The following is a 14,897-nucleotide window of genomic DNA, read 5'->3' as shown; positions in this document are numbered from 1 at the left end:
TGTGAACCTTCTTCAGAACTGTTCTGAAATGGGTCACTGGACTCGAAGTGGTAACTGTGTTCTCCTCTCCTCAGATGCTGCCAGCCTGGCTGAGCATCTCCAGCTGTTTCTGTTTTTGATTGTCTCTGCAGTTCTTTGTTTTGTTTTAATGGTTAGCTTCTGTCTTGTTTGAGTTGGTCATTACATTGCATTTGTGTGGTGCCAAGGTTACTTGCCATTTATCAGGCCGAGCTGGACATTGTTCTGGTCTTACTGCATGTGGACATTGTTCTGCTTCAGTATTCTGACATCGTTCCCATCAGATTTTTACAAATTATACCCTCTCTGGTCACTGACATTTCACCTTTGGGAAGGTCCGAAATCACATGGGATGGTGCTAGCCCCTTTCTGACCAGAACGAACAACTGCCAGATTGCTTGCCACTTAGGTAGGAGAGACCTGAGGACATAAACTTAGAGTAAAAGGAAGACCTTTTAGAACAGAGATAAGGAAATACTTCTTCAGCCAGAGAGTGGTGAATCTAAGGAATGCACTGCCACAGAAGGCTGTGGAGGCCAGTCATTGAATATATTTAAGACTGAGATAAATAGGTTCTTAAGTTTCTCAAAAGAGAAAATGCTGGAAAATCTCAGCAGGTCTGGCAAAGAGTCAGTTAGACTCGAAATGTCAGCTCTTTTCTCTCCTTACAGATGCTGCCAGACCTGCTGAGATTTTCCAGCATTTTCCCTTTTGGTTTCAGATTCTCAGCATCTGCAATAATTTTATTTTATCTTAAGTTTCTCAACCTTATTCTCCCACTTTCTCCCCGTATCCCATGATCCCCTTGATACTCATCAGCCATGACTGATTGGTGGATCGATGGGCTGAATGGCCTAATTGCTGCTCCTATGGCTTAGGATGGATGGGTGAAAGAAAGAGAATTGAAGAAATACTTGAAAAGAAAAGTGAAAGCACAGAGGAATGGGACTAAATTGACAGCTTTATTAAAGAGTCTGCATCTGGGGTGTGGAACTTGCTTCTGTTGCTGTCCCATGCTGTGATTCAGTAAAGACTAGGAGGGATGTTTCTCAGGTTTGTTTCAGATTGCCTGGGTTCCCTAGGTGTAATAGACATAAGATCAATGGTATGATCAAGTTGTACACTCACTGAATCATGTTTCTTGCTAAAGGAAATTTGAAAGTGTTTCCTGTACCTGACTTGTCTAAGCTCTGGATCTGTGTTATTATGACAATTCATTGCTCCTGGCTGCTGTTCCTCAGTTCCTCTTGTGAAAATCATTATGTACAAAAATACCCTCCACTTTTTGTTGTATTTTAAATGGCCTCTGTAAAGATGGTCTCATTTGGAATTGAAGCAGTACCTGACGTTCGGTACTGGGATTATTTGTTTCATTTTTGACTTCTCTGCTGCCCAACTTTCCACTGTTTCTGTGCATGATGTCAGACAGTGCAGTATTTCATTTTATTTCTTAGATATCGACGAGTGTCAGGATCCATCAAATTGTATCGGTGGTCAATGCATCAACACTGACGGCTCATACAACTGTTTCTGCACATACCCAATGATCCTCGACTCTTCAGGGAAGCGTTGCATTGAGCCTCCAGAAACTAGTGGTAAGTCCCAGTGGCAGGAGCAGCTTACTATAGTTGGCGTGGTTGCAATGATATACGTTCATTTTATACTGCAGATTATATCAGATGCTCTTTATTTTAAAAGAGGCTTGAATGTCATTGACATTAATCTGCTTAAAACTGACCTCTTTGTCCTAATGTACCCCTTTATTCTTCAGTTCTCTATTCTGTAGCTTTGTTTCTAAGATAACGTTGTAAGTGGTATCTTATATAAGTTTCACTGGATTCATTTCATTACATGAGACAATAAGTTAATTCAATCCTTTCTGTGTCTCAGCATCAAACCCCTGTCTGATAATAGAAGGACCTTGGGATGTTTCACCATGTTAAATGTGCGATAAAAATGCATATTTTTGTTATTTGGATGGGAGGAGAGGAAAGAAGACATGCATTTATCCAGTGTGCAGCCTGTTCTGACTAAAGCAACATTTTACGTAAAGCTTCAAGGAAAACTGGACTCCTCTTTCCCCCCCCCCAACCCCTTCACAGCCGCAGAAAAGCCCATGTCGACCATGTCAACTGCACTCATCAATCCACCTCAAAAAACCCAGCCAAACCTGGTAAATATAATCTCGCCCTGGGAAATCCCATGCTGAGTATCCTTGTCTCATCTTGGCTTCTCCACATGGTGATTAATTCCATTCCTCAGAATATTTTCCAAATGTTTACCTACCACAGATTTACAGGGAATCACAGCGCAAATCAGAAGAACAACATCTCATCTTCTGACTACGCACTTTGCAGCCTTCTGGACTTAATATTGGGTTCATCACTTTCAAACTGTGAACCAACCCCCACTCCTTCCCTGTCTTTTAGCTTTACTCGTTACATTCTCTGTCACCATGTCCTCTCTCCCGTCCCCCTACTCCAGTGGGACTATTCATCCTTTCCAATCTGGCACCATTGTCTTGCCATGCTCATATTCTGATCATTTAATCTGAACTATCAACATCTTTTCTCCTCAACACTCTATACCCCATCACCAACCTCAACTATAACATAAATGCTGCCCCCTTCACACTTCACTTCAGCTCTGATGAAAAGTCATCTAGATTCAAAACGTTAGTTTGCTCTCTCTCCATGGATACTGTCTGACCCGCGTGTTCTCCAGCATTTGTTGTTTTCAGTACAGATTCCAGCATCTGCGGTAATTTGCTCCTCAGTTATAGTTCCATGGTTTATCCCTGCTACACTTCTCAACTAGTGGTACGTTAGCTGTCCTCCAGTGTGCTGGCCCCTCTTCTGTAGCCAGAGGTGATTTGAAAGTTAATGTCAGAGTCCCAGGAATCTCCTCCCTTGCCTCCCATAGCAGTCTGGGATTCATCTTGTCTGGGCCTAGGTGTTTATCCAATTTGAAGCCTATTTAAACCACTTGGTGGTAATTTGTTAAAGTCTCACAGCCCTCACTCCTGATTTCTGTACCCACATTGTCCCTCTCCACAGACGCTCAGATGTGACAGGAATCGATATCCAACTGTGTTACATAAAGGGGGGGGGGAATCGTGGTGAGGGGGAGGCCAGGCACTGCTGCGGTACATTCATCCAAAGTTTGCTAAGATCTAGAAAAGCAGCAGCTGTACAAACACCCATTGTCTTGGTGTCTGAGACCTCTCAGTTTAAAGTCCTCTTTAATTTTTTGGACTTATTTATCAGAGAACTTCCACCCACACATACAGGAAAATATTTTGTCATTCACGGTCAGAACGCCTGGCGAAGGATCGCTCCTTCACACTTAAAATGCACACGTGACCCTCATTTGATGCTTTCCCACCAACATCGCGTCACTTCAGTGCCCTGGGTTGCTTCTCATTTCAAGCATGTTTTCCCTGCTAACCTTCAAAAGAATGATGCTCAAGGTGGTTAACAGATTTGATGGCAGATAGTGAGAAACAATTTCCTGCTTCTGGGGAAGGCCAGAACAAAAGGGGCATAAACTGCACAATGCGGGTGTGATGCTCGCAATGCTCCACAGAATTGCGGGCGGCACGGTGGCGCAGTGGTTAGCACTGCTGCCTCACAGCGCCAGAGACCAGGGTTCAATTCCCGCCTCAGGCGACTAACTGTGTGGAGTTTACACATTCTCCCCGTGTCTGCGTGGGTTTCCTCCGGGTGCTCCGGTTTCCTCCCACAGTCCAAAGATGTGCGGGTCAGGTGAATTCGCCATGCTAAATTGCCCGTAGTGTTAGGTAAGGGGTAAATGTAGGGGTATGGGTGGGTTGCGCTTTGGCGGGTCGGTGTGGACTTGTTGGGCTGAAGGGCTGTTTCCACACTGTAAGTAAGCTAATGTAGTGTCGGCCTGGAACTCCATCCATCACAATGAAAACTGGAGATTCTGGATCAATTGAAAGTACAAATCTGAGATTTATTGATTGTTTTTTGAGAGGATTAAGAGTCAGGAAATTGAGCAGGATGGGTTATAGATCAGCCATTATCTAACTGAATGGCAAAATCAGGTGAAGGGGCCAAATGGCCTCTTCTTCATGTCCCTATGAACACTAATGACTGAAGCTAAGGAGCACACGTGTGTATCCACAAGGTGATGCCAATGCAACATTGAATGACATCCTTCCCTAACCTTATACAGTAAGTTGGGATAACGTGGGCATTTTCTGCTTGGCAGTATGTAACTAGTGGTGTGCAGCAGGGATCAGTGCTGGGGCCATAATTATTTACCATATTATGTATATATGTATATACATCTATTTATATATATGGCTTTGACTTTGATTAGGGAAGTGATTGAACTGTCACTAAGCTTGCAAATGATCTAAAAGTAGGTGGAAAGGTGAGTGGGGAGGATGGTACAAACTGTTGGGCAGAGGTTAAGTGCGTGGGCAAGAACCTGGCAGATATGGGAAAATGTGAGGTTAAGCACTTTGGCAGGAGGAGTAGAGGAGCTGAACGTTATTTATATGGAGAAAGACTGCAGAAAGAGGCAGCAGGTAGGGATTTGGACATCTTCATGCATAAATCATTTTAAAAAAGCGAGCAAACAATTTAAGTGAGTAATAGGGAAGTCAATGGAATGTTGGCCTTTAATTCAAAGCGATGGAGTATAAAATTGGGGAGGTCTTTATAAAACTAGATAAGGCCCCAGTCAGATCTCAACTCAAATTCTATCAACAGTTGTGGTCTCCTTAAGCAAGGAAAAGTATACTGCACTGGAGGCAATCCAGAGAAAGTTCACTCAGCTGGTACTAGGTACGGAGGGACTGTTTTGTGAGGAGAGTTTGAGTAAACTGGGCCTGTACTCATTCGGATTTCGAAAAATGCGAGGCAACCTTATTGAAACATGCAAAATTCTTCAGAGACTTGGCAGGGTAGATGCAGAAAAGTTGTTTCCCGTTGTGGGAGAGTTTAGGACTAGGGGCCATAATCTCAGAATAAGGGGTCACATATTTAAGAGAGAGATGAGGAGGAATTTCCTCTCTGAGGGAAGTAAACCTGTGGAATTCTTTACTGCAGAGGGCTGTTGAGACTTTGGGTCATTAAATATATTCAAGGCTGAGATAGACAGAACTTTAATCAATAAGAGAACCAAGGGTTACAGGGAAAAAGCAGCCAAATGGAGTTGAGGATTATTGCCACGGTACATTGAATGGCACGGCAGACTTGATGGGCTGAATGGCCTATTTTTGCTGCTGTGTCTGATGGTCTTGTGGTCTTTTTCAGAACAAACCACTGAAGAGGATGTGTGCTGGCAGGCTGTGAGCAGTGAGGTTGTGTGTGGGTCACCCCTAGTGGATCGGAGGACCACCTACACTGAGTGCTGCTGTATGTATGGAGAAGCCTGGGGTATGGACTGTGCTCTTTGTCCCCTTCGAAACACAGGTGAGTAAGAGTTACCTAGTCATTTACATGTAATGCTTTTCCTGAAGAATGGAAGTGAAGTGATGGGATCATGGAAGTGTGAGGAAGGAAATGACCTGAGTTTTATTGTAAAACATATTTCTGTTTAATTTGAGCACAGTTTACCAGTTAATAAACCTGATGCAGTGTTGTGAGTCTGAGGGCTGTTTTATACTTTTTGGAAAAGGGTTGATAAATTCATAGTAATTAGCAATAGCACAGTGCAAAATCACTTCTCTTTATTTTCAAATTTTCTGCAAACTTGTCTTAGAATTGTCAGAGAGTCAGAGATGTACAGCACTGAAACTGACCCTTCGGTTCAACTCATCCATGCCGACCAGGATATCCGAACTAAAGCTAGTCCCATTTGCCAGCCTTTGTACACCCTTCCTATTCATATACCCAACCAGATGCCTTTTAAATGTATTTGTACTAGCCCCCTCACTTCCTCAGGTAGTCCATTCCATATACACACCACCCTCTGTGTGAAAAGATTGCCCCTTAGATCCCTTTTAAATCTTGCCCCTCTCACCTTAAACCTTTGCCCTCTAGTTATAGAGTTTCCCCCACCCTAGGGAAAATATCTTGTCTGTTTATCCTATCCATACCTCTCTTGATTTTATCAACTTCTATAAGGTCACACCTCAGTCTCTGACTCTCCAGGGAAAATAGCCCCAGTGTATTCAGCCTCTCCCTGTAGCTCAAACCTCCAATGCTGGCAACATCCTTGCCTGGCAATTCTCCATCTAAAGCAGTGGCAGTAATAATCTGTGAAATGTACATGTTCTGACCATGTCAAGGAATGTGAGAAATCAGTGGAGAGCCAGCAGAGGGTGAGACACCGGGCATCATTCGGATCATTGTCATCCCACATCTCAAACGTGAATGGGAGTCGGCTGTTGCAATTCCTGCTGCTACTCAGACCATCTCCAGACAGAGGCTTGCCAAGCAGATTTTAGGCCCCAGTGATAATTAAGCAGTCATCATTCCCACAACCTCATTTAGATTGTGGTTTATAATCATTCCAAAGTACTCGGAATCATTCTATGAATGATCACTCCCCTTCTGAATAACCAATACTCTTTATTTAGTCACTCTGTGATATGTTGGCTGACAGCTTGCAGTATCATAAACAGATGCCTTTGTTTTTCTCATTCCTTTTTCACTCTTACTTCGACCTTACAAAAACACTGTCAGCCACACAACAGCTTGGTGTTTCCGTTTGGAGTGATGCTGGTAATTTACTTATACCTTGGGAATGATTGAGGGTGTCTAAACTGATGCCAAACAGGACTCCATAGCCAGCAGACTGAATTTTAAAAAAGGATCATAGAGTCATAAAGCCAGACAGCATGGAAATAGACCCTTTGGTCCAACCACTGGGTTCGGGGAGTCCAGAACGAGAGGGCATAGGTTTAGCTCGATATCATTAATGTTATATAATTGTACAACATAGAAGATGTGCTGGGGTTGGGGGCTGAGGTGGATTTTTACTAATCCAGTGAGAAGGGTGAAGCTTGAAAGGCTTCAGAAAAGATTTACAAGGATGTTTCCGTGGTTGGAAAGTTTGAGTTATAGGGAGAGGTTGAATTAGCTGGGACTGTTTTCCCTGGAGCATCGGAGGCTGAAGGGTGACCTTATTGAGGTTTATAAAATCATGAGGGGCAGGGTTTGGGTGAATAGCCAAGATCTTTTTGCCAGGGTAGCGGAGTCTAAATAGAGAGCATAGGTTTAAGGTGAGAGGGGAAAGATTTAAAAGGGACCTAAGGGGCCACCTTTTCACACAGAAGGTGGTACGTGTATGGAATGAGCTGCCAGAGGAAGTGGTGGAGGCTGGTACAATTACAATATTTAAAGGGCATTTGGATGGGTATATGAATAGGAAGGGTTTGGAGGGATATGGGCCGGGTGCTGGCAGGTGGGACTAGATTGGGTTGGGATATCTGGTTGGCATGGACGGGTTGGACTGAAGGGTCTGTTTCCATGCTGTACATCTCTATGACTCTATGACACTCCATGCTGACCCTAATCCAAACTAAACTAGTCCCACCTGCTTGCTCCTGGCCCATGTCCCTTCAAGCCTTTCTTATTCATATACGTATCCAAATATCTTTTAAATGTTGTAATTGTACCCGCATCCATCACTTCCTCAGGAAGTTCATTCCACATGGGAACCACCCTCTGTAAAACAATCTGCCCTCATATCTTTTTTAAATCTCTCTCCTCTTACCTTAAAAATGTGCCCATCCGAAGGGAAAGACAACTACCATTAACTCTGTCTATACCGTTCATGATTTTGTAAACTTATATAAGGTCACCTCTCAGCCTCCTGTGCATCACTGAGAAAAGTCCCAGCCCATTCAGCCTTTCTCTATAACTGGTCCATTTGCTCATAGATGTGGGGAACTAGAGCAAGGTGATGGCTTTCCTCCTGTCTGTGAGGGGTGGTCTCTGTGATATCAGACCCCAGCACTCCACCCTCATCTCTCTGCCTTCATGTGCTGTATGTATGCAAATCGCAACGCACTGCGAGAACTGCAGTGTCATAAGGTGTCTCATTGCCATGCAAGGTTATACAATTTGATCTTTACAGTAAAGCCCAGCTGCAGTACAAAGGCAGGTACATCTGAGCCTCACCCCGTAAGCCTTTTCCATTGACTTACTCCATTCGCTGTCTAATTTTAAAGCATTCAAGTTGCAGCCTTCCCTGGGAGACCCGAAACGTGCTGGGAGCACTTCTTGACAGAGGCTGGGTCTTCCTGGTAATTGGATCATAATGTGACAAAAGTGTGAATTTATTCAGCGTTATATCCATCAATATGTACTGCTTCTGAATTGACCCAGACATGGTACCATATCCAAAGGTCTGGCCTCTTTATATTCCAGCACTAAACTGAAATGTAGGAATTTCCTGAGTTGAGATTGCACATTATGAAAAGGACTGGCATGGATGTCAGGTTCGCTACTGCCACCTCCTGACAGTGTGAGCAAAGCACCATTGAAGATCACCAGGATTACATCCCTCAGCATGAAAAATCCAACATTATATCAAATTTTAAGATTTCCAAAATCACACCTGAGAAACCTAACCCCCTTCTCTACGTAACAAGCATAAGTGAATTTATTGCAAAGCAATTCGGGATGTTGCATAGACATGATTGGGTTTTATACAAATGCAGGATTTGTGTGTGTGTGTGTGTGTGTGTGTGTGTGTGTGTGTGTGTGTGTGTGTGTGTGTGTGTTCTACAAGATATCGGGCAGCAGCTCTGTAAAGGTGCTGCTTGCAGCCCCTCCCAGAACTGTGACCTTGACTGTCTGGGAGGCAAAGGCAGCTGGGAGCATCCCCACCTGCAAGTTCCCCTCCAGATCATGCACCATCCTGACTTGGAATGGTATCCACATTCCTTCACTGTGGCTGGGCCAACACCCTGGAAACCCTCCCGAACCTCATCCCCTGGACTGCAGCTGTTCCAGGACGCAGATCACAAGTTACTTCTCTGAGGGAATGGCAGATGGGTGATAAATGCTCGCCCAGCCAGAAATGCCCACTTCCTCGGAAGAAAATATTTTATCAGAGGCATGAACTATGAAGTTATGAACTATAACTGAAGCAACTTAACGCAGTCTGAATTCATGAGTTACTTGCAGCTGTCCATCTGCTGTGTTGGCAGTGCTTTAGTGTGACCACATTCAGCAGGATATCTGGCAGTAACAACAGAGCTTTCTGCACTTAACCCTTTGACTACATTATAGATTCATAGAAATAGAAGAACCACCAGCAAGTTCCGAAACACACAATGCCTTACACCATTCCTGTCGCTCAGTCACCCTGTGTTAACTGTCCACTCAGCTAATTCTTGAATTCCCTGATGTATAATGATAGCAGAAAGACTAAAATATTCTCTGTTATGAGTACTTACTGCTTTTGGAAGCATTTTTCCTCATATGGAAGGTAACTTCCTAAGATTTGGGCTGCAAAGTGCCTAAGTGGTTAGCACTGTTGCCTCACAATGCCAGGTATCCAGGTTCGATTCTGCCCTTTGGTGACTGTGTGGAGTTTGCACATTCTCCTCATGTCTGCCTGGGTTTCCTCCGGGTGCTCCGTTTTTCCTCCCACAGTCCAAAGATGTGCAGGTTAGGGTGGATTGGTCATACTAGATTGCCCATAGTGTTGAGGGATGTACAGGTTAGGAAATGGGTTAGCCATGAGAAATATGGGGTTACAATATGGGGAGAGCGGCTAGGTCTGGGTGAGATGCTCTTCAAAGGATCAGTGTGGACTTGATGGGCTGAATGGCCTCTTCCCATATGGTAGGGATTCTATGATTTGAAACTTGCAGTGTTGACATGCAGGAAGTGAGGCCATTTTCAATAGCCTCTCTTTCCATTAGACAGAGACAATTAGATACATAGAACAGGATGAGCAGCATTCCTCATTGGGAATGGGTCATGGTCAGGAGGAACGTGTCTATAAACAGTCACAAGTGGTTCTGGCATTGAGTTTGTGACATTGCATTGATCTACTGTACGCTCAAGCTGTTCTAAGCTAACTGATTACCCTCTTGATAATGGAACTACTTGTTGGTATTTTCGAACCAACTTGTTCAGATATGCTGTATTATAACACAGCTCTGGAGCAGGTGGGACTTGAACCCAGGCTTCCTGCCTCAGAGGCAGGGACACCAAGACTGTGCCACAAGAGCGAATGATATTTTTTAAAGAAAATATGCATAATTAAATCATTTCTGAAATCTATTCCTGGAAAACTAGACAAAGTAATTACAGTATAAGCTAAATTATTTTAAAAATTAAGCATTTGGCAAAAACAGCGTTGGGCTAACCGTGACTTTCTCGCATTGTGTATTGTGGGTGATAATGAATCAGCTGTCTGTGTCCTGACTTTTATTCATTGATATTAATCAACAGAGATGTGAAATGGGTGGCGCATTCACTATTAACCATTTCACACTGTTGAATAAGGCAAGTTTGCTGTTGTATGTTTGTGGCATCATAATATCACAAGATATCACAAAATATCAGGGATACTCTTAAGGTCTCACTGGTCACATGCGGCATTCCCACAGCCACCTGGGAATCACTGGCCCAAGACTGTCCAAAGTGGAGGAGGAGCATCCAGGGAGGTGTTGAGCACTCAGGACTTGACGTTGGGAATAAGTAGAAGCCAGGAGAAAACAAGGAAAGGTTTCTGCCATACCAATACTGCACCCATCCCTTGCCATGATCACAACCTGCTCCAGGTGTAACAGAGCCTGTGGTAGCAGCATCAGTCTATACAGCCATTTACCAACTCACCCAGAGAGTGGAACAGAGTCATCCTTGTCTGCGAGGGATCATCAATGATGATGATGATGAATAAATATCACAAGAGGTACAGAAGTCAGAGGTCATTCAGCACAGTCCTGCACCCCTCCTATAACAGCACTGTTGCTTAAGAATTTCCAGATTGTTACTTCTGCTGTCTCAGCTGAGAGCCCATTCAATTCCATTTGGCCTCAGTGGTGGGACACTGGCTTTTATGACAAGGAAATCAGTTTGAGCAACTTAAACTCTACTGCTTGGCCAATCCCTACACAATGAACACAGTCTGCTGATTTCTCAGCAACAAACCCAAACAAGCAGACAAAACGCACCCAGAAACCCTACCCACTCCCCCCTGCATCAAAGACACCTCACAAATGACAGCCAGACTACTCATACCCCTTGGAATCATGGTAGCCCACAAACCCACCAACACACTAAAACAACAGCAAATTTACTTGAAAGACCCTGTACGGACAACAAGCAAAACTAATGTAATTTACAAAATACTGTGAAAGAACTGTAACAAACACTACATTGGACAAACAGGCAGAAAACTAACCACCAGGATACATGAACATCAACTAGCCACAAAATGACATGACCCTCTCTCACTAGTATCCTTACATACAGATAAGGAAGGACACCACTTGGACAGGGACAACACATCCATCCTAGGACAAGCCAAACAGAGACACACACGAGAATTCCTAGAAGCATGGCATTCTAACTGGAACTCTATCAACAAACACATCGAGTTAGACCCCATCTACCACCCCCTGAGAAAAAGAACAGAAAATAACATCACTACAGGAGATGACATCACCAACCCAAAGAAACCCAAATATATAAATAGAAAGCAGGAATTATCAACAGTGCTTTGCCCAGAGGCCCACTGAAGATGTTACCTAATTGGGTGACAAAATGTCTGGAAATGAACCTTCCAGCTCAGCGAGCAAACCTACATCCATTCCAATCCTGCCATGAGATCTTTTACAGCCATCCCAGGACCAGAGAATGGAATCTCAGTTGAATATTTTAGATGATATCTCCAACGTATCAAGGCAATGGGCTCAAATCCTGCAGTATGGCTTCTTAAAAATTTGCTTTGCTCTGGGGATCCATGCGACACTGTCACGCTGATATCTGTAGCAATGAGTGTAGACGCGTTTTTACCACAGATAGAAAACACCGGAAATCGCAACAGATTCAGTCAATTAAATGGGATCAGGGGAGTCCATGAAACAGATCCCAAATGGACAATGTCAAGTCAATCTCTCTCAACCTGCAGCTGACTACATCTACCAAAGGAGAATTTCCCAACAGGCACTGGGGTGGAATGGAGGTCCCAGGCCTGTGGGTGCTGTCGGGACAGCTGCTGGTGCAACTTTACAGGATGTGGCATCCTCACTGGCACCCTGTAACCTGTAATCGGGTGACTGAGGCAGGATAACCAATCAGAAATGACAAAGTTAGCCAATCAGAGATGACAGGACAGCCAATCAGAAATGGCTGCAATGCTGGATGACCAGCGCCCTTACCTGCAGAGAGGTGAGTGGTGCTATGGAAGGTGAGAGGTTTGTGGAGGGTTAGTACAAGGGAGAGGCAAGTGGAGCAGATGAGGGAGAATGTGAGGAAGAGGAGAGTGTGAGGGAGAGGTGAATGGAGCTGGGGAGGGAAGGTGAGTGTGAGTGTGAATGAGAGGTGAGGTGGAATTGAGGAGGGAGAGGTGAGTGATGCTGAGGAGGGAGGGTGAGGTGTGAGTGAGAGGTGAGTGGAGTTGAAGAGAGAGGGTGAGTGTGAGGGAGAGCTGAGTGAAGTTGAGGACGGAGGGTGAATGTGAGGGAGAGGTGAGTGGAGTTGAGGGAGGGTGAGTGTGAGGGAGAGGTGAGTGGAGTTGAGGGAGGGTGAGTGTGAGGGAGAGGTGAATGGAGTTGAGGGAGGGTGAGTGTGAGGGGGAGGTGAGTGGAGTTGAGGACGGAGGGTGAATGTGAGGGAGAGGTGAGTGGAGTTGAGGGAGAGGTGAGTGGAGTTGAGGGAGGGTGAGTGTGAGGGGGAGACTATTGGAGTTGAGGGAGTGTGAGTGTGAGGGGGAGGTAAGTGGAGCTGAAGAAGGAGAGTGTGAGGGAACCTAAACATGGAGGAGCTCTTGGCCAGTTAGGGATATTAGGATTTTGGGAAGTCTCCTTCATTCAGACATGGAGTGTGTGGGTGTAAGCACCTGAGCTGGTCTGGGAGGCTGTAATCGAAAGGCAGTGATACAGGGAAACTTTTAACAAGCCAGTTATGAAAATATGTGTTTACACGTGGAGAGCAGTGAGATAGATGTACCTGCTCAGAGTGAACGAGAACATGGGGAGAGTGTGAACAAGGGAGAGTGGGATCAGGGGGAGAGTGCGAGGGAGGACAGGAAGAGAGTGGGAGGATGGCGGGAAACCAGGAGTGATGGAGAGCATGAGGAGAATGTCAGGACACGGGGAGAGAGTGGGAGCACAGGGCGAAAGCAGGGACAAGGGAGAGCTTGGGGAGAGAGTGGGAGCATGGGGAGAGCAAGAGAGAGAGAGAGACAGAGTGGCAGAGAGCACTAGTGGAGCAGTAGGAGTGCAGGGACACTGTGGGGAAATGAGCATGTCTTTAATTTGATTACACTTGGCTGTTGTCTCCCTCTGAAGCCAGCCGTGGGCTGTGCATTGCCTGGAAACTCTCCACGGACCCCAATTTGGGAAGCACCTACTCAAACAGCCAGTGTGATGTCCTGAGAGAAAAGGAGGGAATAACAATTGGTGAAGAGAAATGATGTAATTTCTGTGGCAAATGCAGTACAAAGGTATTAAAAATCAAAAAAATATAAAGTGTTTCATCTTAAAGAAAATAATACCCTTTGTTCATAAGGTAATAGGATCATGGGTGGGCCATTCTGCCCCCCCACCTTCCCTTAAGCAGTTCTATATTATTCAGTTCCAACTCCATTTTAACTGGAATGGATCTGTTTTCTCTCTCTCAGATTTTGCTTTCACCATCTCCTTCTGGGTTTTGGTTTGTTCTTTGTGATAAGCTACTGGAGGATGAGGTCTGCTTGTAACGGGACTGACATTTCCCTTGTGATAATGTAAATATTGTCCCAACCACTCGAATGTAGCTGTCAGGTTGAGTGTGTGATCGTGAACCTCTACATCTGTTTTTCATACTGCTATAGCCCCTATATTCTCTCACCAACATTCACAGGGACGTGTGCTCTCTCAAGAGCAGGATAACATGCTGGCGTATTGTTAAAATAATGATGAGATAAAAATGATGTATGTTGTTAAAACTTATGTCAAACGGAGTGAATGTGCCTGTCTCGTTTTTATTCGTGATGTAGCCTTGCACAGCACGTCAGTCATTATGAAGCAGAGTCTGGCTACGTTCAGAAAGGGTTAGCGAGGTGTCTTTTATATAAGTCTCTATCAGAGACAGAGCAGTAGCTAGTTCAGAGGCTATTCTTTGTCCACTGGACACTCACTGAACACCAGAACTCATTTTATAATGTAAACTGTTTTGCAAACACAACAAGGTACAAGAACCACCCAGTAGCTCAATAAAGAGGAGACCATTCAAACCGCTGAACTTATGCCTGATTTTTTTGAGGAGTGATGCGGTCACTCTCAGTCTCCACTGTTTCCCCAGATCCTTGCAATTTTTCCCCACCAGTCCTTGGGAAGAGCCTGAATTGGATTTAATGGTCACAGTAACTGCCTGGGATCCAACCACTTGCCTAATATGAAGAGTGACGTGGCACTGACTCTGAAATTCTGACCTTCCTGTGTGGCGCCAGGTGAAGGTTGGAGAGCCCCAAGTAGGAAAGTAACCGTGAAAGCCAAAGCAAACAGTTCCATTAAAGGCTGCGGCCTGACAGAACACAAGGCCTCCTGACGTTGTAAGTAATTGATGGAGAAGTGAAAGGCCAGGAAACCCACCAGAGAGGACAGCTCGATCCAAAACACAGTGTTGTGTTGTGGTTTGGCCACCGTGCCTCTATCGAACGTGTACCTCTGCCAAAACAACTACTAGACTGATAATTTCAAACAAGAAACCCAGCCGCAGCCAGACATTAAAGCA

The 14,897-nt window shown here is 44.7% G+C and overlaps 1 protein-coding gene across 5 annotated transcripts in view; it reads left to right on the top strand.

Moving 5' to 3' along the window:
• ltbp1 (latent transforming growth factor beta binding protein 1) overlaps positions 1 to 14,897 on the top strand; it is a 371,964-nt gene that overhangs the window by 306,542 nt on the left and 50,525 nt on the right. For all 5 annotated transcript variants that reach the window (XM_060831324.1, XM_060831322.1, XM_060831326.1 and 2 more), the window contains 2 exons: positions 1,473 to 1,613; positions 5,304 to 5,462. In XM_060831324.1, the coding sequence (XP_060687307.1) occupies positions 1,473 to 1,613; positions 5,304 to 5,462 (300 nt within the window). The remainder of the gene's footprint in view (positions 1 to 1,472; positions 1,614 to 5,303; positions 5,463 to 14,897) is intronic.

Source organism: Hemiscyllium ocellatum, chromosome 10 (assembly GCF_020745735.1).
Source record: "Hemiscyllium ocellatum isolate sHemOce1 chromosome 10, sHemOce1.pat.X.cur, whole genome shotgun sequence".
Taxonomy (NCBI): domain Eukaryota; kingdom Metazoa; phylum Chordata; class Chondrichthyes; order Orectolobiformes; family Hemiscylliidae; genus Hemiscyllium; species Hemiscyllium ocellatum.
This window is presented reverse-complemented; position numbering and strand designations above follow the sequence as displayed.